The 22852-nt window shown below is 33.5% G+C and overlaps 3 protein-coding genes, 1 long non-coding RNA gene and 1 other non-coding gene across 5 annotated transcripts; 1 reads left to right on the top strand and 4 right to left on the bottom strand.

Annotated features, from left to right (window-relative positions):
• Positions 1 to 281: 281 nt before the first annotated feature.
• LOC122311107 (cyclin-D1-1-like) lies at positions 282 to 3792 on the bottom strand. Its single transcript, XM_043125499.1, has 6 exons — positions 3324 to 3792; positions 2990 to 3076; positions 2305 to 2403; positions 1948 to 2149; positions 1651 to 1781; positions 282 to 1545 (listed from the first exon to the last, which is right to left on the bottom strand). The coding sequence occupies exons 1-6, from the start codon at positions 3564 to 3566 to the stop codon at positions 1315 to 1317; spliced, it is 993 nt and encodes a 330-aa protein (XP_042981433.1). The 5' UTR covers positions 3567 to 3792; the 3' UTR covers positions 282 to 1314.
• A 6984-nt stretch (positions 3793 to 10776) lies between these two features.
• LOC122311544 lies at positions 10777 to 11776 on the top strand. Its single transcript, XR_006242808.1, has 2 exons — positions 10777 to 11087; positions 11531 to 11776. It is a non-coding gene; the product is annotated as an uncharacterized LOC122311544 (long non-coding RNA).
• An 859-nt stretch (positions 11777 to 12635) lies between these two features.
• On the bottom strand, positions 12636 to 12709 carry TRNAV-AAC. Its single transcript has one exon. It is a non-coding gene; the product is annotated as a tRNA-Val (tRNA).
• Positions 12710 to 13408: 699 nt separating this feature from the next.
• On the bottom strand, positions 13409 to 14830 carry LOC122310169 (replication protein A 70 kDa DNA-binding subunit B-like). The gene is made up of 6 exons (XM_043124048.1): positions 14764 to 14830; positions 14603 to 14681; positions 14357 to 14501; positions 14115 to 14272; positions 13892 to 14012; positions 13409 to 13561 (listed from the first exon to the last, which is right to left on the bottom strand). Exons 1-6 carry the CDS (start codon positions 14828 to 14830, stop codon positions 13409 to 13411), a joined length of 723 nt encoding a protein of 240 aa, XP_042979982.1.
• A 1295-nt stretch (positions 14831 to 16125) lies between these two features.
• LOC122310168 lies at positions 16126 to 19314 on the bottom strand. Its single transcript, XM_043124047.1, has one exon. It carries the CDS (start codon positions 19312 to 19314, stop codon positions 16126 to 16128), a length of 3189 nt encoding a protein of 1062 aa, XP_042979981.1.
• Between the last annotated feature and the right edge of the window lie 3538 nt (positions 19315 to 22852).

The raw sequence follows: 22852 nt of genomic DNA, 5'->3' as shown, positions 1-22852 counted from the left end.
GTCACTGCATCTGCATGAACCCCTCTTTATCGCTGTTAGCTGGACCATCAAGTCTCTTCATCACTTCACTGAGTAAGCGAAGCTAAGCTATGCCTCAGAAAACTCCAGATCCAGTACTGCTTCTTGAAAATTTATTGGACTCCATCGTTAGTAAAACAAATGGCAAAGCTACAAAGTTTCCGTAGTCAATCACATGCATGGGACAGGGTCATGATATAAATCATATATATATATATATATAGAGAGAGAGAGAGAGAGAGAGAGAGAGAGAGAGAGAGATGTGAAAGAAATGTACAAAAATTATTATACTGATCATGAATAAAATACATCACGCATATTGAAAGGCCCCAAAGACCTTTGTATATATTTGTTAGGCCAAACTTAGGCCACGAAAGAGGTTTCTCCTCTACCCAAATAAAAAAAATTTTACAAAAAACGAAAGAGTATACACACGTGTACGTACCAACACACGCGTGAACACCACTTAAAGAGTTGATCTTCAGTAAGGTTAGGCCGAGCCCAAGGCCAATTAATGAAAAAAAAATAGGGCAGTTGCCGCCAAAAAAGCACTCATACACACGTGTGTGTCACACAGTAAAGCGTGTGCACACATACCACTCAAAAAAAAAAAAAAAAAAAGGAGAAAAATAAATATAAGAAGTCTAATTAAACGGAGCCCGTCTTATTCCCCTCCCCGTATTCATGAAAAGACGGATGCAGGCTGCAGCAGCAGCAGTTGAAGCAATGATGGTGGCCAGATGAGAAGCTTGACTTTGTAAATCCCATAAACTGCCCAATCTTCAAACTTCAATCCCTTTGTATTTGCACAGCAGTGCCTTGGATATCTCTCTCTCTCTCTCTCTCTCTCTCTCTCTCTCTCTCTCTGTGTTAAACATGCATGGCCCCCACCATCACCCCCTCTTTCATTCAATAATCAATGTTGCTTTGAATTCAATACCCCCACTTCTGTCACACACCATGACTCCACTATTAAACATCTCTCTCTCTCTCTCGGTCACTTTTCTCATACCAAAACGTTTTATGTAACAAATCCCCCTCCCTTGGGAATCTGCAAAGCCATTGTTAATGAATTAATGGCGATGCCCACCAACTAATAAAAAAAAACTAACTTTTATCTCCAAACTCGCCAAACTCTGATACATACATTATACATACTATAATCTACACCATCACTCGAAGTCAATCTGATATTATCAACACCCTCCAAAAACTATATCAGGTTTTCTAGACAACTTAGACCCCCGGCCATTTTCTTTTCTTCTTATTTTTTATTTTTTTGTTTTTCTTTTCACTTTATAGCCCTTCCTCGGAGTTTCCTTTGTCATCATCTACCCATAAGCAGTTATTTAATTTCCTCCTTTTATTAGATGATGACGATGACGACGAGGAGGAGTCGACACTAGACCTCGTTCTCGCCCGAATTGTTACTCGAAGCTGGGGCAAGATTTTTGGGGGCTTCCTGATCCGGCTATTGTCATGAATCACAAATTCTTGCATTAACCTGTAGCAGCCGATGATTTTCTCCTGCAAAAGTCGATATTCAGAATCGGCATCCATGTATATATACAAGTTACATGTGTTCATGAATAAATTAATATGACAAAATCGTAACCACAGTTACATGCTTACTTTGTGCAGACCATCACACCATGATTCAGCATGTTCAGGATTAACAAGAGACAGGTTTGGAATTTCACTAGCTGCACAAAGTATGGCTGCGGCAGCAATGCAAGATGGCCAGTATTCAAGAAAGCTAGCCTCTGTAGACATGTGAAAAAGCAAAAAAAAAAAGAGTTTTCTTTTAATCTACTGTACAGATTGCCGGCTTTTGTTCCTAATTCAAATATTTATTTACTAATCCTATTCGTACGCGTGATATATATACGTACACACACACATATATGTAGTGTGTATAATCATTATTACCTTGAATATTAGATAAAATAATTTCAGTCGCCCGGGAAAGTAGAAACCCATCATGAATTCCTGTTGAATCGAGTTTGCATGCAAAGTAGGCGATGAAGCTGAACGGCGTGATAGATCGGAGCCTCCAATCCAGAACACCAAGCACAAGGAGCTCCATCCTACGAATCGTTCTTGGTTCAAATATATATTTTGCACCTTCCACCTATATATATATATATATATATCACACAATATTTCATATTATATATTAATACATGATCAGTACAAACGTCAATGCTGACATCCCAAGATGAAATATTGAACAAAATGGATCGATCAATATAAGAAGATGAGATCATAATCAGATCAGATATTCACCTGAAGATCCAATAGCGGAGGAACCAGAGGTTCCTCCATCTTAGCAGCTAATGATAAGCAAGCTACAGATAATAGTTGCAGTGGCCACCCATTTGTTTCCTGAAATATTAGGCCGTATTAGAACAGAAAAACTAATAACAACGTCACAAAATAATAGTTATGTATATTTATATACGTACTCCATATATATATACATGATCAATGGCATTCTTGCACCGACGTGCGGGGACAAGTACGTACAATACGTGAATGACAAAGTAAATTAAAGTTTAGTAAAGAAAAGGCATCAATCATATATAATTGAAGCAAGGCGTACTTTATACTGTAGTTGTCACAAAGTCAAGCGTAAAATGATACTCATGAATAAGTAATTGGTCGGACTTTTTAAGTTAATACTACTAAGAAGATAATTGTTTTTTCCTTTTTTGGGAATATTGAATATACAGTATATATATAATTGGATTATAATTAGCTTTATTCATAATACTGTACGCACACCGAATATATATATATATAAATACATACCCACTAAGTCTAGCCACGTACGTACTGGATTCCTTGAAAAGTCAAACGTCGACATTAATACTGCGACCTTTAGAACACTTATTGCCAGAATCTCTCGCGGTATTAAGATTAGAATTTAGAACCTCGGATTATCCGTAGCTTAACGTTGACGGGAGCTTACCGGCAAGCGACGAGAATAAAGGAACCGATCCAGGTAGTTAACGGAGAGGTACGCCGTCAATGGCTGGAAGCCGTGATAAGCCTGAACCTGCAAAAAAGGCACCCCCACAACCGTATCTAAGATAAACCGAAGACGCTAAACTGTGCCTGTACCGGACGGCAGCTCTGAGCTGATCGACTCAGATCTACGACTCCGGTTCGAGATGAAAATAGCAGCCGGCGCGATTTAGAGACAACGGCATAACTAACATGCTCCGGTGGCATTAAAGTAAAATCGGACAACATAGTATCCGATAATTCAGTATCCGACGAAGAGTGGGGAGTGGGAACCGTACCTTGAGAATCCAGGCAACAGATTCTTCTCTCGCAGACGCGTCGAGTGACTGGGAGCGGAACCGAGCCAGATAATCGAACCCGGGCACGAAGTTCCGCTCGTACTCGATGAACTCGTTTATCGATTCCACGCTGCACGCCTGAGAATCGAGGTCCGATGAGCATTCCGGTGATTCTCCGGACAGGAACCCGGAGCCCTCGCCGCAGAGTAGGTCGGAGAAGCAGTCGGAGCACGAGAGCGACATGATCGCCAATCACACCTCATTGATCTCTTCCCATTTTCAACGTCTCGTCTCTGAAAGTCGCGGCGGACTGTTTACGGCCTGTATGTGTGTGTGTGTGTACGTGCGTGCGAGTGTGTGTGTGTGAGGAGAGTGTGGGGGAGAGAGAGAGAGAGAGAGAGAGAGAGAGAGAGAGAGAGAGAGAGATATGGAGAGGGGAGTTTCAGTTATGGTTTTGGGTGAAAGGACTCTCTGTTTCTTTAGATATATAAATATGAGATATTGTGCTTTTCTTAATAAACTTGTAGCTTAAGATTTTTGTAATCAGTAATTAATATAATCGTATGATCAGTTTTCTGGATGATTTTCAATTTTTCACAGGAAAATATTCCGTTTTGGGATGGAAAAATGTTCCAAGGCTTTGGGTTATTCAGGTTTTATTTATTTATTTTATTTTTCAAGTACTAACACCTTTAGATGACGAGAGTGATGGCTGCCGAGGTTTTCGGTTCATCACCCGGCAGGTAACCTTGAATAAGTTAACCGCCTGATCTTGTACTGCCACGCGGCAAAAGATGAAGGAAGAATTTGTTTGTATTTCTGGGTGACCAATGCATTATCATCTGTAAGTCTCTATATCTCCAGTCCTCTATCATTCGATCCTTACACATTATAATTATTTTTATTTTTTTAAATTTAATTATATTTAAAATAATTAAATTTTTCTACACATCATCTATACATCACATATTTGATAAGAAAAAAATATAAAAATATATAAAATAAGTGTATGCTGTAGAGATTATGAATAGAATTTCTATAAGAGAATGTGCCTCTCGCTGATCAGAATATTAAAACTATAATTCAATTCATGATCATCCTTTTCATCAATATTATTCTTTCAAGCATATAAAATCAATTAAATAATTATTTAATTGTACATCATAAAATGATAAGAGCTGATAAATAAAACCGCGATAGATAACATTACTTATTAAATATATATATATATATAATATAATATAAGTTAACTATTTATTTGGTACGATCGAAGAGATTAATATTGAGCAAATATTCTTGACAACCATATGGATAGCAAGAATCGTACTTAAAATAGTAACAAAATCAAAGGTTGATAGCTTGAGGTATACCTCTCCTTATAATTAATTATTTTTTTGTTTATAAAAAAAAGGAAATATAATTTATTTACATTTATTTGATTTATTATAATGTAGTCAAATGACGAGGGATGGAGGGAAGCATTAGGTAGGTTTAATGTCACATGGGGTAATTGTATGAATTTTGAATATTGTGGTTTATCTATCTTTCGATCTACTTTTTGATTGCCAAATTCTTTATCAAACAAGTTGAAAATACAAAAGGGGGAGGCCGGGGAGGGTGTGGTCCAACTATATATATATATATATATGTATGTGTGCATGCTTTTTGGTTGCTAGCTATATGTGCCCTTAATCATATCAGGGACCTTACCTAAAAGGCAATGGGCAGGATTAAGCATCAACGGATGTAACAATCAGGCCGAAGCTTTATATGCCTTACACGTGTATGAGCGAACCTCATCAGCATGTCATATTGTTGGTAGGGCACCCCTTATGTTATTAGAAAAGATCTAGATTCAGGTCTGGTTTGAATTCAGAAAGAGTTTTGTTATACACAATTAAATTCGTGTACTAATTTACGTATTAATACTGATTTCTTAATATTTAAAATTTAAATTAGTACTGTTTTCGATAAAATTTACTTTTTGACTAATTACATCAGATTATTGTACATATTAATGCGCAGTTATACTTGCAAGTAGATTTTTTTCATTGAAAAATGAGATAAGATAAGATGTTTTTAAATTAAAAATAAAATTTAAATAAAATATTATTAGAATATTATGTTTTAATATTATTATTGTTTTAAGATTTGAAAAAATTGAATTGAGATATGAAAATATTGAATTATTTATTATATTTTATATGAAATTTGAAAAAACTGTAATGATAAAATGAGATGAAATTAAACGATTTCTGAATTCAAACAAGACCTTATTATCCACATATACTACTTTTTAATGCGTACTATTTAAGTATTATTAAAAAAATTTATGCAGATAACAATAAACATTAAAAAATATTTTACTAACCTATCAAAATACACCCTATTAGTCATTAATTCTCAATTAAGTAGTTTTTTTTTTTTTTTTTATAACTCACGTAATATCATGTCTCACAATATACAAATGGTTATATATACTTACGTACCATATTAACTTGTAATTAGTAAAATGTGATTTTGATAGCGAGTTGAGATAAAATTAGTCAAGATATAAGTTAAAAGTTGAATAAAATATTGTTAGAATATTATTATTATTATTTTAAGATTTAAAAAAGTCAAATTATTTATTATATTTTGTATAGAAATTTAAAAAATTTATAAAATTAATGAGATGAGATAAAATATTTCTTATATTTAAACCAGAAACAGTACTTTATGGTTGCTCTCAGTTTAATTAACTCTTTTAATATGGACAAATTAAAATAATTAAAAATTTTGGGTCAGGCCAATAAGCAATTAGTACTAATATTTGATGGTCATGGCATCTTTTTGGGTGCGAAAGAAACACATATACATCATAGGTCATCGATAACATTAATGATATTGTTGAAAAACAAAAAACAAGAAAGAATTAAACTTTTGGAATCATGTTATTATCTTTCCACGCTAGCTATAAATAGTTATAATTTGCTATAAATATTCATTAATGCAAAGGTTTTTTTATTTTTTATTATTTAAATTTAATTTGTTTGGAAGCAAGAGAAGATGAAATCATTCAATTAGAATTTTGGCAGAGTCGAAAAGGTTAAAGTACTTAGAAAAGCAAGTTATCATTGCCTACAAATAATTGAAGTGGCCTGTACATGATCGTCATTTCCATGGTAACATACGTACGTTCGTGGTATTAATAGATCACACGGACCGGATTTATATCTTTACATTCGATCACTTTACTGCCAAATTCTTTAAATTGATGAAAATCACGAGAATAGGAATTCCGAATTTCTCAGAAAATTGAATACCAGATCGAATTGGCATGAAAATCAACCAAACAGCTGGAACATAGCAAGACCGTGCATTAATACGCTGGCAATATTCAGGCCTAGCTAGCTAGCTAGCTATCTAGCTGTTGAATTTTCTCAAACATATTAATTACAACATTTTCGTATTGGAATTTAGAAAGAATAGTACTGATCCTGACTCTGTTCTAGAATTAAATTGTAAAATAATTCAGTTCGACCAATAAGGAAGGGTGACATATGAACGCCAGGTCGTTCACCGGTGGAAATTAAATTATTGAAAGGCTTTCTTTGCATTTATTAGCCGATTTTTTCGTTCATCGTGATATACATATATATTTGAAATATCATGTACAGAGAATTTGGGGGTCTGATCGATGATCGATTGGTTAAAATCAAAACTCGTGACACCTGATGGGAGAGTGGGGGAGAAAATGGTAGGGTCTGAGCGACATTAATGGGGTTGAATTTTGATATATGGAGAAGTCACGTCATGAATGCCCATATGATTCAAGGTTAAATCAGCCAATAATTTTACTTGTCGTAAAGCTAGCTATAGTTACCTAGTTTCTGCCCATGTACGCAATTATGGTAAATAAATAAATAAAAATTATATATATATATATATAAATATATAGTACCCACCTAAACTACCTAACTTTTGGAGGAGGAGCGTGGACATGATTTAACAGATTGAACTCATTACAAGATCTGCATAATTTAAGGAAATGATAAACTAATCAAGTTGTCTCAGTACTCTCTCTTACACACTACTACTCGTAAACATAATTATTCATTTTTAACATATTGAAGTCACAAAAGAAAAAAGGTAATGATGGTGGCCAGAATTGTTGAAATTACGAGGTGCTGTGCTTATTACTTTCATGTTGATCACCATCGGGTTTAGACTAATATGCACTTCATTATTTATAATCAACTACCAATTAATAAATTTTAAAGAGAAGGGAGCATGCATGCAGCTTAATGCTGTCTAGCTAGCATTAACATTTTTTTTTTTTTAACTTTTTACCTTAATTTTGCTTGACGGCGGCTTTATGATCAGGAATTGATTTAACAATATTGAATCCTAGCTAATTAATTAAGTTCGTTTATCATCTTCCTTTGTGCAACTGATCCAAGCTGTCATGTGTGTGTACGTACGTATTTGCATGTTTTAGTAGCAATCCCTCACTTTTCCTATAAGAGAAATAGATTTTTATAATTAAAATTTTATAATTAAAAGGATCATTTCAAATGAGAATGAATACGTTTTTGTCGAAAAGAATCTTTTTGATTATAAAATTTTAATTATAAAAATTCGTTTCTCTTATAATATTAACCACTACTAATACGTCCGTACGTATCATCCAGCTCGCTAGCCCCTACCCCACGCAAAAATGAATCCCAGAGCCACAGAGTATATATGTACGTACGTAACTTCGTGATCATGAAAACATAAGCTTTTAATTAATATATAATTAGTTAGTTAGTCATGGCTTCAGCTTCTTAATATATATATATATTTATATATATTAAGCTTTAATATTGTTAATCTTTAGTGTATTAATATTGTTGATCTCAACAGTTAACTGTTAATTGATTGTGATTCAATGTCTTTAAAAAAATATATGGTAATTGCTACTGCTAGTTTTCATTTTATTTATTCTCTAATAATAAAGATCATTAATGTGACATATTAATTTAAATTGGCCCTGTTATATTATATGATCTCAAGATAGACTTATATATAGAAAGTGGATCATATTGATTGTCCTCTTCTATTGTTTTTAAACACTCAAGTAGAAAGTTATTTAATATGAGTTATATCACTTTTGTGAATAATTAGACGACAAATATATATATGATAAAAGTAATATTTTCCTTTTATAATTGATATAGCATTCAATACAAGACAAAACTAGTATAAGAACGTGAGAAATGCTATTATATATGCCGCTCTATTTATACCGCTCACTTTACACAATTAATGTGACACTGTTTAATTTATTAAAACAAATTAAAAACACAAACATATATAAAAGAGATGTTAAAAATTAAGATTTCAGTCTTTCTCTTTTTATAATTTTAAATGTCATATTATTTTAAATATATTTTATTTTATTTATTTTTAATAAATTACGTGACACCACGTAACAGTGTCACGTCAAATAGATAAAAGTGAGCTGTATAAATGATGAGGTATATATAGCAACAATATTAATCTAAAAATTTATCTAGCTAGCTCGCTGTTTATGGTAAAAAAAGGGTACGGTGTTATGATTTGTATACTTTTATGCATTAAATGGATGCAATCCGATCAACATTAATAGGAAGTGTACGTTCCTCTTAATGCATCCCAACACAAAATTGATATCGCTTCATAAAAGGGACAATACATCTCTTCGCCATCCACGTCAAAGTTGAAAATTATAAGCTCTTAATTGAATTCATGATGTACTGTATCGCTCATTCCATGTTGGAGATAAAAGAGTATAATAATAATAATTAAAAAAAAAGACTTCCTTTTCATAAATGATATTAAAACGAAAAATATAAAATAAAAATCTCTTTAGACTTTAATGTCGCGTGGTACGTACTGCAGGGTGGGTAGATAAACGACCGCATCAGAAAGACTCCCAAAAAACAAAAAAAAAAAAAAAAAAAATGCATGAGGTTGTTGGCAGTGTTGCTCAACCACATAATGATAATTTGACTCCTCCACCTCCAACATGATCTGCAGTGCCAGCATTTACATTGATTGATTCCTCCCTGATCATCATGTGTTGTGTTGCTGCTCATCTATACATGATCAAATACTAATTGGGAGACAGATCACTGTGTACGGTTCTTAATTAAAGCATACCCTTTTATCAGAAAGAAGAAGAAAAATATATAGTCCACTAGGATGATCTCATAATTCTTGGGTTTTCTGGCATGTTTTTATAGGGTTAGGGGAAAAAAATTGAGAGAAAATGATAAAGTTTATGCTCAGAAATGCGTGCATTATACCTGTCCGTGGACAAGGTCACAAGAGTAATAGCCGATCATTATATAATATCATTGGTCACTTATAAAAACAAATTAGTGGGAACATCGATCATTTTCAGCTAGCACTGTTTTTTACTCTCTTTTTCCCCCTATTTCAGCCTTGTATTATTTGCCTCGCTCATATATATAGACAAGACTGATAGAGATGGCTTTTACAAATTTTCTACTTTCCCTGATCGTCATCCTTTTCTCCCTTCTTCCCTCTTTTGATGTATAAAGTTGGAGGAGAAGTTTCAAATTTTGATTAATTGACCCCCAATATATATAAATATATTGATGTTGATATATAATCATAAACTTTGTGTATGTTTAAGGACCTTTGGATTCTGGCATCAGTTGATCCTATCTTTGCTTTGGACTCTCCAAAAATATATAGGACCCATTTACCTCCTTTTTGGAATTTGGTCGGTGAGTTAGAGATTAAAGACAGATTTATTTGGACATTTTTCTTTTGTCTAACCCACCGTTGAACTTGGGTTTGAATGTTAGCTAGGTCATGCGCGCGGTGCTTAAATGTTTTTCAGCTACAATTGGTATAATATTATATACTCCATGGAAAAAGCAACGTCCGGTATACGATATATAATGTGTGTGAAACTTTGCACAACGCTTTTTTTCCTTTGCCTATGCTTCAAAGTTCGGCAGTCTAGCTGTTTAGATTAATGACTAGATTACGCGCCAGGAATTATGAGCCTATAACATTTTGGAAGTGGCTAGAACTTGAAGATTTTGGCTAAAGATTTCTTTCTTTTCATGCCATGGACCCCATACTCCAGTACTGCCTAACTAAACTTTACTAATCTATTTATAAATGTTTTGCTGTTATGATTCTTGGATAGGAAAGTGTATTCTCAATGTATATCATGGTCACAACTAGGATTCATGGATCTCTAATTATTCAGAAAATATAAATACTCATTTATGAGAAGTTTAGACTCGGGAGTTGGAATTTAAAATCTTAATTTGCTTGATACTATATATGTCTACTTGTTTTAACAACTTAAACTAATGGAAATTATAAATAACTTTAATCAAATAAATTTAATTTTATATATATATGATTAATTTGCTAGAACTTTCTCCATGTCCTCTTCAATCTTTTCCTAGCTTCTCATTTCTTTCTCCAGAACCCTTCGGTACCTTAGGCATACCTTCTAATATTTTGAACAGGTCTGCCGACCCCAGCGCCAAGAATTTTTCAATGAATAGAAGAAAAGATGAGAAGATCCAGAATTTGCATTTCACATTATAAACTGACAAAACGGCTTGTTGTCCATCCTCACAGCTCTTTCTCACTTGATTCACGAAATTTATATATTATTTGATGTTGGTTTCTTAACAACCTCGGTGCCTGCAGGTGGATGGATACGGGAGATTATCATCTGCAAGATATATAAATGGTGCAGGAATTGAGGTAGGGATCGAAAAACTAGAGAAAATCTGAATGAAAGCGCACACACCAACAACAACAATAACCCATGGAGGGTAGTTTAATGGGGTTAACTGGGGCATGTATTAATGAGAACAATGTGCCAACTACCAAATAGACCTCACAAATTAAGTGTTGTAATCTCAAATCTCAACCTTCCCATTTTGACTATTTCTGCATCCATCAACTGAAAAATTATAAGATTCCACAATTCTGAGGGTCGACAGCTCGACTAGCCAAATGCCCACATCTATGCCATTATGGCCCCAGCCAGAGTGTGTGTGACTTTGGATCTGTGCCAATTGTGTTGCTTTTTTATTTCTTGATATTTTTTTTCCTGGTTGTCTGTCTTCTTTTATCTTGTGTTCCTCTCTCCTTGTTGCGGTCTATAGTACTCTTGAGAAAATAATGCATTTTCATGTCACAAGTGTACCATTGATCATATCAAATCAAGAAAAGATGGGGGAGGTCACAAGTGTGAGGCAGGACGTGGACTGCCAGAGGCCCAAAAAACCAGAAGAAGTTACCTGTCAGCATGGAAGACACTGGCCGCATGCAATTGCTGAAGATTGTTTGGTAGTTTTTATTTATCTGTGGGGATCATGGACATGCCACCAACAACTTCTGCTTAATCTTTTAACCAAATGGAACTACTGCTGGGCTGTCTGTCTGTCTGTCTGTCTGTCTCTCTTTTTAACTAAAAGCAAACACCCTTCGCCATTGGGATATCTGTTGGAAGAATATTTGCTAGGAGCCGCTTAGATTTGATACAAACAAACACAAGCCCAGATTATGCTGGTTTAAGTTACAGAGACGGTTAAAATTGAGCCAGTTTTTTCCATTGGTCATTAAGGGAACTGAATGCCAGCAATTTGGTGGGCTGAGTGAAATTCATCCAGCGTCGAAGTCGTGGCTGCGAAAAATTGTGGCCCGGTGCCGACCCAGATCATTTTGGACACTGTTACTCTGCATGCTTTGGGCCCCATGGGCCATGTCCTGCCCCTGGCCAAGCCCTACAATTTCTGCATTGATTAGGTTCAAATATTGACGTAAGCTGGCTATTGTTATTCCTGTCGAATGAAGCTAACCATTGTAGAGATGGGCTGACCATCTTCCCCTTGTTTCATATCACAAAATCCTCATGCCATAGCAGAGTTTGCCAAGGAAGAAAAGTCATAATATATTGTGGAGTGACATTGCCATTCCTGGATTGTAAAAATCCATGCCGTGATTAAATTTCCATTACAAAGCACCGAATCCTCTTGGCCACAATTAGTTGAGCAGAGGAAAATTTCATTTTGCTGTGTTGTTTGTTTGGACCTGCAAAGTTTACAAACATTGTTGTACAGTTAAGGGAGTAGATAAGGCTGTCGGTCCAAAAGTTAGGAATTTAGACTTGGGTTGTACCAATGTAAAGGTGCAAGTTCTATACAATGGACAAGTTACAAATCCGTTTTAGGCTGAAAAGCACAAAGGTAGAAAGCCTGAAAAACCAGCTTAATGAAATGCACAAGGCTAATAAACAAAAAGGAATGGCGTCGCCCGGACCCGAACCGGAGACCTTCAGTGTGTTAGACTGACGTGATAACCAACTACACCACGACACCATCAAAAACGACTTTGCGTTTTATACTTTACTTTGCCACCCTCTGGTTTGAGAAGTTTGACAGGTCCGTCCATTTTTGGTTCAGCGTAGACTGAATATTCTGTCTACTTTCCTGTGCCCTGTACATGTGTATTCGTAATTCAAAAATTCTATGTGCAGTATTTTTTGTGCACTCCAGTGATATGATTATTTAGATATTAAAAAAAAAAAATCCAGCCAATCATATCAGTGGAGTGCGCAGGGAGTACGCAAAAGTGATTGTATGTAGCATTGCTCTATCATAGCGTGAGGCCAAAGCATGTGTTCTTACCCACTTACCTGTAGGGATATTATAAAAAAAAATCAGAATATGAATACTAATATTAAATTATTAATATAAACCTACTTTTGATATGTATATATATACTAGTAGAATTAAAACGTCCAAGGGACGTTTGCCTAGTGGAGGCAGATTATAAATATAAAACTTTTCCATGAAAGTAAATAATAGTATAAAAGAAAAATACAGCAATTGTATTAAAATAACTGTATGTCTGAGAAATTGGAACATAACAAGTTATTTTCTACAACAATAATAGATTGTGGCACCCAAAGACATGGACCATAGTTGAAAGTCTGATGTACAACCTTCACTGTTAAATCAACACAAAATGATAAAAAAATATATATATGAGTACTTTGATGTTTTTACTCTGATCCATCATTTTGTGTCATCCTGTACAGCATTAATAGAGACGACATTGAAATTCTTGAACTGCTTTTGATTGAATCGATCAAGGTCTGCAAGAAGTTCAATCTTCCACTCTTTCTGTGAAACTTGTGCCACAAGATTTTCTATATATGACAAATGTTCCTGCAAAGGGAATTTTTAATTATAATTGCATAATTAATAAAAATTTAAATAACTTATATGCTGAAAATTTATGTCTTCTAAATTAACACAAATTTTTGAATGCAATGTTTTTAATTAAATTACTATGCATGTTATAAATAAAAATAAAATTGACATAATAGACAAGTATATAAAAATCAATTTCAACGATTTTTGTTATAATTTACTTTTAAAAGTTTTTTTAAGATAAACCTCAATGTATTTATAGATAATGTATTAAATATGTTAAAAATTTTGAAATAGATTTTTTTACTCGCAACAATAAAGCGAATGGAAAATAAGAAGATGTACATCTCCAGTATGATTTATAAGCTCAACTGCTGAACAACCGAATGCTTCTTCTACAACTTCACCAAACATAACAGCAGATAGTCTTCCTGTATTATCGTCGAGTTCAACATATGCTCGGCAGCTATAAATTTGTTGGAAATATCATTTTAAGTTAGAATCAATAAAAACTATACATCAAATTTATTACATAAATTATCAAACAAAAGATTTGAAAGATACATACCGTGGTTGGAAAATGCTTTCGTGTTTGCAATGGTAACAAAGGAATGTATCATTGTAATCATATCCAGTTCCTTTATTACAGCCAATACATGATATGTAAAAAAATATCTGGCGCAAATCAACCACAATTATCTTCGCATTTATCCAAAATTTTGTTTTCTGCATCACATTAGTTAGAGACAATTTTTTTAGAAGAATTGATTGTATAAATATTTGAATCTGTTACTAAGAATAGGATTTTACCGCCATGGGTTGCAAACTTTTGATGAATTCAGCAATATCACAATTCTTGATTATTTCCCGAATGCCAACAGAAGATAGAGATGCAGATGGGTGTGTCAAGTTTTTTGCAATAATACTCTTGAGTAATAAATCATTAATCGCTGCCCTTAAAATTCATAAAAACAAATACAAAATAAGAAATAAAAATATGAAAATATCAATATTCAAATTGTATGAAACAAATAATGACTTATTTGTAATGATTACCACTCTTGCAATGAAGTTGCCTCAGGAATAACAGGATTGATCATAAATTTACTTTTCAGACGTGATGATAGAGATAATCCTTCATTAGAAATAGGCATCATAATTAATGCAAGCATATATAATGTAAAAGAAAATATAAGATTGTTAATTATTAAAAATACCATTATAAGAACCAACTCTTATTTTGGTTCCAAGTATAATTGGCTTTGTCTCAATCATTTCCGACATTTTTTTGCATTCATCTTGCATGAATCGACCCCACATAGTTAAACATATGGGGTTTAAGCTACAAAATTGGAATTAAAAAAAAAGAATTAGCAAAATATGCAATAAATAAAAATTGGAACATAATTCAAAAAGAGTGAACTATTAAAAAAATATTTTTACCCTTGATCGATAACATATATCTCTTGAATAGTTGTTGGTCCATGTGCTAAAGTTATCTCTCTACATGGCTTGATTTGGATTGCAACAGCTAAAATGTCTGACAAATAATATTTAAATTTTTAGTATATTGATAATTAAATATTCTAAAGTAAAGAGTGAATTACCTATTTGTGCAATTGAATTCTTGTAGGCATCTAATTCATTGAATGGAATGAGTTGGTACTTTGGTGGCTCCAATTGTCCTTCATCCTTTGGAACTTCCTCAATTATCGTTTTAGCATTCAGGATTCATTGATATTCATATGTTTCAATTCTATACTTCGGATCGAATGGCTTCACATATGCATTACTGATGTAATATGACTGGAAAATGTGCAAAGTATCTTGTCGCGAGTCAATATATTTATCAAATATTGTAGCTTGCAGCTGATTTCCCTGTATAATATAAAAAATTGTAACAGATAATTTACAAAAAATAAATTGTAATAAATAATTGACTATAATGATTTTCTTTGATTTTAAATTGTTTTGAGTTATGTGTAAAATTTTTGTTTTTAAATGTGTTACAGAAAGATAACTAAATTAATAGAACATCGTCGACATTTATATAAGGAAGCCAAAGATTTAAAAAGTCAAACATCAAAAGACCCAACAAATTAGCAGTAAAAAAATAAAAAATAAAAACAAAACTCAATAGATAGAATGCAAAAATAACAAAATCATTTACCAGTTTTTAATCCACTAAAAAAAATATAGAACAATAGATAGAAATAAATATTATACCTCTGGATCAATCAATGTTAGGCTTTGGTACTTCACTGGTGAGCGTTGGCCTATTTGTTTGGGTGACTTTTCTGTCACAATCATTTTAATTTTTCAGTCTCTTGTACTTGGAGTGATATCTTTTATTGATGTATAACCGTCCGCATCTTTAAAGCTGTTCACACACAAAAATATTAAATGTGTAAGTATAGTCAACGCAATATTAAATAAAAAAAATTGCAAAGAGAATTTAAGAGTATAATAAATTAAAAAATACAATACTAAATATACAGAAAAGAAAATTCTATTAAGTGCACAATGTTGTTGAAGTAATTAAACTGAAATTATACAATCGAATCATTACCTATTTAACATTAATCTGAAGATGCTAATCTTAATAATTCCGTATAGACAATATTTTTTGTGCAGTTCTTTTCTGATCGCTCAGTTGACACTGGCCGTATTAAAATCCTTAATGTAGATGCAGTCTTTGCCCTTGATAAAGCCACATATAATTGACCATGTGAGAAAACAGGTTGAGGTAAATATATTCCAACAAAATCCAATGTTTGCCCTTGTGACTTATTTATAGTCATTGCAAAACTTAATCTAATAGGAAACTGAGTTCGTTTGAATGAGAAGTCACTATTTTCATCAACATTTGGTAAGAATGGGATCCTTGGAATAAAGACCCTTTTTCCGCTGTGATGCCCAACTGCGATTTTTGCATCAATGACATTTTGATCAAAAGCCTGACAAATTAGACGTGTTCCGTTGCATAGTCCTTCTGAAGGATTAATGTTTCTAAGCAGCATGATAGGACAGTTTATCTTCAGTAACAATTCATGAGGAGGAAGTCCATTTGGGGTTAGAGTATTTAAAAAATTTTCCATAATTGACTGTTCAGATGTATCTATTGCTTCATCAAAACTATAATATCGCTTAAGCTCACCAGGAAATCTATGAATTAGCAATGCATTTATTTCATCAACATAACTGTTCTTTGGTGTTAATATGGCCCGATTCATCATAGCTGAAATATTTATTGAATATTCATGAATATCATGGAAAACAACATCTATTAAATGATCCAAAGAAGTACAGTCATCTTCGTAAGGAACAAGCATGCCATCAAGAATTTTTATAGTTTCATCAACTGTGATTGGTGGCATTCCGTTGCCCAATTCTAACACATATTCTGAAAAGACTGGATCCAATCTTGCTCGCATATTTTCAGTCAAATGAAACTTGATCAATGTAGGCCACAAGTAAGAAGAAACCAAACTGGCGTCAACATGTTCTTGTCTTGTTCCTTTACGAACCACAGGTAAAACCTGGCAAAAATCTCCACCAAAAACGACAACTTTTCCACCGAATGTTAAATTTGAATCATTAATGTCTCGTGGCATTTTATCTAATGCTTGAATATGTTGTTTTCTTGACATAGGGGCCTCATCCCATATAATTAACTTTGCCACACGTAGTAACTTTGCGATGGCACTTTGTTTACTGACACAACATATGCTATGTTCATCAGTATCTAGTGGAATCTTAAAGCGCGAGTGTGTTGTTCGACCTCCAGGAAGGATGGATGCAACAACACCAGATGAAGCAGTTGCAAGTGCGACTAATTTTCTTGATCTTACTGCGGCAAGAAGTGCCTTGTACAGGAATGTCTTCCCCGTCCTAGCAGGGCCGTCGACAAAGAATGTAGCAGCTTCATTAGAAAAAACCTTTCCCAAAACTGAATTATAGACATGTCGTTGTTTACTATTAAGGGCTTCTGATGCAACAATATCTTCTTCTGGAATTTCAACAGCCAATTCATCATCGATTTCCCTAGATTCGAGTTGGTCTTCACCAAAACAAATGTTGTCATCAAGAAGATGGAACGAATTAATGTCTTTCCCCATTGATTCAAGTGTAAAAGAGATTGAGCGCAAAACTTGCATTCTTACATCCGACATAGAATTTTCAGTCGACCTAAAATCAACTGACATATCTTGCTCAAAACGTTCCCAAAGCTCTCTCGGATTGGTTGGATTACAATAAACCAAAATAGTTGCAAATAGTCGTCTCAAACTGGATGGCATTTGATATAGAGATGCTTCATGTAAACAATCTTGTAAGCTACTGTCTCTTTGTAGCAAACCATGCATAGTTGCTGCCTCACAAAATGTTGGAGCCACGACACCATCAACTGTTCTAAGATTTTCAAATGACAAAGGTCCTCTTACATGATTTAGCAATATCCGCAGATAATACCTCTCACCTTCAAATGGATTTGCTGTAATAATTCGACCTATAACAGTTTTTTTTTTCCGACGAGTCCACTCTTTGTATTGTTGGCTCCAAACATAAAATTCTGGAAATTCTTTGTATAACAATGTCCTGGCATTTTCATCTACTTGGTTTAATGCAAAGAATTCTGTTAACATTGATTTTGCAGATCGATCAGAGTTGAGAACATTGATTAAGTCTTCATTTGCTCGAAAAGTTACTTGGTGTTTATCCTCAAGATGTAAATGTAAGCTATATACTGATGGGTACATTTCATTAACAATGAAGCCGTATATTCTCCACATAGCTTCAGGTGGAGCAATCCACCGGGCCGATTGGAATTGTTGGATTTCGTCAATTTGTTGATTGGTTTGTTCGGAAACTAAATTGAAAGCAACACGATCATGCCCTTTGTAAACGTACTTATAAAGATATTTGACTACTTTTATCGTAGAACAAATCTCCACATTAATGTGACAGTCAAATGTTGCAAGCAAATATGGATTATATGGAACGACCCAACGGTTATCCAAATTATGGCCTCTCAGTTTGACAGTTATTCCATTGTCAGAACGCTTATATATTGGGAAGCAATCATTTCTAACAGTCGTACCTGATGCATAACTTTTTGGATATTGGCTTTTGCAATAACCATTTTTTTTCATGCAAACATTTGTTGGATTCAACACTCCACATGGTCCATGCATCATATGCTTGATAACAGCATTATGCAAGTGCAAATTTGTATTTTTATCAGGTATTTCTGCCGATACGATCTCATCAAAAGATTCAGGCGCATAGAGTTTCCAATTCCTCTGTAATATAATTAAAAAATGCGCATGTGGAAGCCCTCTTTTTTGGTGCTCAATAACATAAACATATGCCGAGACTTTTCCAAATATCTGCTGCTTGAATAATCGATCCTTTAATTCTTCTAATTTTGCACGAAAGACCCGAGCAACCAAATCAGGCCGATTTTGACTCTCCTCATGCAGGCGTAATTCATTTGAAATTTCTTGCCAGTTTGGATTGCACGTCATTGTTAAAAAAATGTCTGGTTTACCATAACGCTGAACTAAAGCCATTGCTTCCATATATCTTTTTCGCATATCTCTTGGACCCCCAATAAATGACGAAGGTAGAATAATCCGTTTTCTAACATTAGAAGCATCAGTTTCCCCAAGTGTAATGGTATCAACAATACCTTGATATAACTCAGATCGAATATGTTGTTGTTTGCTACGGAAATAATCTAATCTTGACGTCTCGATCTTAACATACATATCGACAACAAATTGTTGCAATAGGCGACCAGACAGTAACAAAATTGATCTGACATTTTCTCTGATTTGTAACTTGTAGCAATAATATTCACGACACGAAATAATTGGATCCTTCCTTCTTCTGTTCAATGCTGCAAAAGTTGTAGGGGAATGAAACATTATAAAATTGGATGTCTATAAACTAAGTACAAAATGAGAAGATTAAGATTACACTATAACCTCGATGTTCTCTTCTAAGTAATTCTTCTGCTGATATTGATCGGTGAGGATCTATTGATCGGATTGTTTCGTTACTTGTTAATGTGCTTCCTCTATTGACCCTTTGAATGCCTTGGTGCCAACCAGTATCGCCAAGAGGAAATAACAACGGATACTGAAGTGGATCATAGCAGCCAAAATAATATTGAACTATATGACTTCCACCAGAATGACTAAAGACATAAATGTCTCGTCCTCTTAACTAATCTGCATCTTCATTTTCAACCCATATTGCTGCAACTTGTGAAGATGTCGGGACATTGAATACACGTTGATCTAGACCAACATCTGATCTTATATAGATTACTTGATTTTCCAAATTTGACAAATCACCAAGAGATCGAAAGAACAGAGAATATGGATTGATGTGAAGAATATCGATGAGTTGAGCTATAATTGATGGATTCATTCTGTCTGAATCAGAAATGCGATTTTCTAATTCATGCTCCGTATCATAGAAATACAATTGAAGATAAGAAGGACGACCATTTAAAGGGATTAAATCATTGATATAGTGATAGATCTGTCCCTGAGTTCGAAAGGTATAAATTCCTCTATTCCGTCTGCAAAGATCTTCATCGAATTTAACTCCAAAGGATATAAACGCGAACTTGTTATTATAAGTCCGAACATAGGTCTTAAAATGCGCAGATTCATCTGTGTTAGAGGTGAAAAGATCATAAAGTTGATCAGGGACGGCATTTGTGGCCAAAGAAATTGTCCCATCAGCACAACAAAATCCGTTTGTTTCATGATAGAATCGCTTTGCTTTACAATGTCTGCAACAAGGCACATACGGCAAAGAATATGCTTCAGATGACACGACTTGTAATAATTTCCTAAGTCCAGCAGAGCGGCGATGCCCCTCACCTATTGAGTTCAAAAGTGAATATAAGACAATAGGTGTAAACTCATCGATTGTTTTTTGAATGATTTGACCAAGGACACTACTGGAAGAGTGACAAGAGTTGACAATGGAATCAGAAGAATGAATAATATAATTATACTGGTTTCTTACCCCTACAAGGTGGCGATATACTTGTTTCAAAACTTGACTGTTCCTGAACAACATATGGAGCCTATTTGAATAGAATGTTCCCAAATTTCAATGAAAAAGAACAGAAGGATGTTTGAATACGAAAGATGACAAAATAATTTCAGGAAAACCTGTTGAATCAGAAACTGATTAGAGACGGTTGTTTCATCTATGTATATATTTCCTGATTTACGTGTAAGAAAATCCATAGAATGACTCGGACAATTTGAGCGATCTGTCACATTGTTTAATGATGAAGTTGCCTCTGAATCAACCACACAGAGATTTACACCAGGAGGAACACATACTTCATGAGATGAAATCAGTTCACCGATGTCAATATCAGAATGGAAAATTCGTTGTCTCTTTGACACCTTTTGTAGAACAGTAAAGTCTTGAATGATGTTTATATGTTGGACATCATCATTTGAACGTTCATCAATTGATATAGTCAGTTGATTACCATCAAACGAAGTTGAATCTTTTAATTGGAGAGAATCGCTGCTAGATGCCTTTTTTTTAGCATATATTTCTCTCCGTTTTCTACGGAGTTCTTCATTTTTCTCTTCTGGTAAATCTTTATACGGGATATTCTCCGCCCGTTGTTTTCTTTGATCTTCAAAAAATAGTCTCCAAACTTAACTTTTACAAAACTAATATTACTATTTCAAAACAAATGCTACATAACTTATTAACACAAGCTTACCACTACTCATTATGTTAACGAAGCAAATGATTCTTCCAAAAGTTGGATACTGTTCCACACAACCAAAATTAAATGAATAAATAATAATTGCTTAATGCGAAATCCATACCTCCATGATGCATTTTAAATGCTATAAACAATTTCGTTGATTCATATGTTGAAAAATACATACAACCAAATTATTTATACTTTAAATCAACAAGGAAATGAAGATAAGAAAATAACACATGAAATGGAAAAATACCATGAAAATGGAACTTATAAAAAGCATAGATCGATATCACATATCAAAATTCTTGAATAAAATATTTCTCAAAATTAATTTGCCATTCAAAGCAAGGATCCACAAAAAAATTATAAGTAGGGACCAGGCCCGTTGTTTTCTTTGATCTTCAAAAAATAGTCTCCAAACTTAACTTCTACAAAACTAATATTACTATTTCAAAAAAAATGCTACATAACTTATTAACACAAGCTTACCACTACTCATTATGTTGACGAAGCAAATGATTCTTCCAAAAGTTGGATACTGTTCCACACAACCAAAAGAATGATTTTCAATGAAGACCTTGTACAAAGATTTTTGTTTGGAACTTTTGAAACATAGAAGATGATTTAGTGAGAAAATGTTATAGGGTCAAAATCCCAAACACAACTCAGCACCATTAAAAAACTAATCAACATGCTGTGTTGTGGGACCGGCTTATTAGAGGCTGATTTTCTTAATCAAGGGTTAATCTTCCTACAATACTCGCAGAGAAAGATATTATTTAACGTACACGAAATTAAGAGCTTGTTGGCGCCGTTGGTGAATTATATATTGAGAAGTGTCGCGTCTAAAAGTTTCATAAAAATAAATTTCTAAATTAATATAATTTTTTAAATCTATTTTATAATAAAATTAATTTTACAATCTCATATATCATATCAAATTATATCAGCTTGTAAGTTTACTTTTGTATAATTTATTTATATATAAAATATTTTTCTTATATATATATATACATATAATATGTGTGGTGCATGATTAATTGGTCCAAAACAAAGAGCTAACAACTAAAGAAAAATAAATCTTAGGTCCAATCCAATTGACTTTTAGCACCAAAATGTGATGATGATCATGGAAGCAGCTAGCTAATTGCAAACCACCACGTACGTACATGGTCGATGGAGGAGGATGGGTTTAATTTCTTAGTGAGGGAAAGACCATATATATGAAAAAGCTGATGGGAGTTGGGAGGGTTTTAATAATTAAGGCAAATATATATTATTAAATAAAATCACTCAAAGCTTTGAGTGATTAATGATACATTATCAATTTAGATAATGATGAAGAAATATTATTTTATAAACTTTAGTTTATAAAATAATATTCTATCTTAATTCCTCTCAGTGTTTTATGCACTTTGATTAATTAATGATACCTTATCATTTTATATAATGATAAAAAAATATTATTTTATAAACGTTAGTTTATAAAATAATATTCTATTTTAATTTCTCTTAGTGTTTTATTAAAGTGTTTATTTTAAATAAAA

The sequence above is a fragment of the Carya illinoinensis genome, chromosome 5 (assembly GCF_018687715.1).
Source record: "Carya illinoinensis cultivar Pawnee chromosome 5, C.illinoinensisPawnee_v1, whole genome shotgun sequence".
NCBI classification, from domain to species: domain Eukaryota; kingdom Viridiplantae; phylum Streptophyta; class Magnoliopsida; order Fagales; family Juglandaceae; genus Carya; species Carya illinoinensis.
The sequence above is the reverse complement of the archived record's forward strand: the minus strand, read 5'-3'. Positions and strand labels throughout refer to the sequence as shown.

Bases quoted from the DNA above. Each gene is read 5' to 3' on its own strand.
- LOC122311107 (XM_043125499.1), bottom strand. From the start codon at position 3,566: ATGTCGCTCTCGTGCTCCGACTGCTTCTCCGACCTACTCTGCGGCGAG. The intron at 2,150-2,304 runs GTGAATATCTGA...ATATATATATAG, and splicing joins CTCCGCTATTGGATCTTCAG to GTGGAAGGTGCAAAATATAT. The intron at 1,782-1,947 runs GTAATAATGATT...ACATGTCTACAG, and splicing joins TATTTTATCTAATATTCAAG to AGGCTAGCTTTCTTGAATAC.
- LOC122310169 (XM_043124048.1), bottom strand. From the start codon at position 14,830: ATGTCGGAAATGATTGAGACAAAGCCAATTATACTTGGAACCAAAATA. The intron at 14,502-14,602 runs GTAATCATTACA...ATGAATTTTAAG, and splicing joins GCAACTTCATTGCAAGAGTG to GGCAGCGATTAATGATTTAT. The intron at 14,273-14,356 runs GTAAAATCCTAT...AATGTGATGCAG, and splicing joins AAAGTTTGCAACCCATGGCG to AAAACAAAATTTTGGATAAA.
- LOC122310168 (XM_043124047.1), bottom strand. From the start codon at position 19,314: ATGTATGTTAAGATCGAGACGTCAAGATTAGATTATTTCCGTAGCAAA.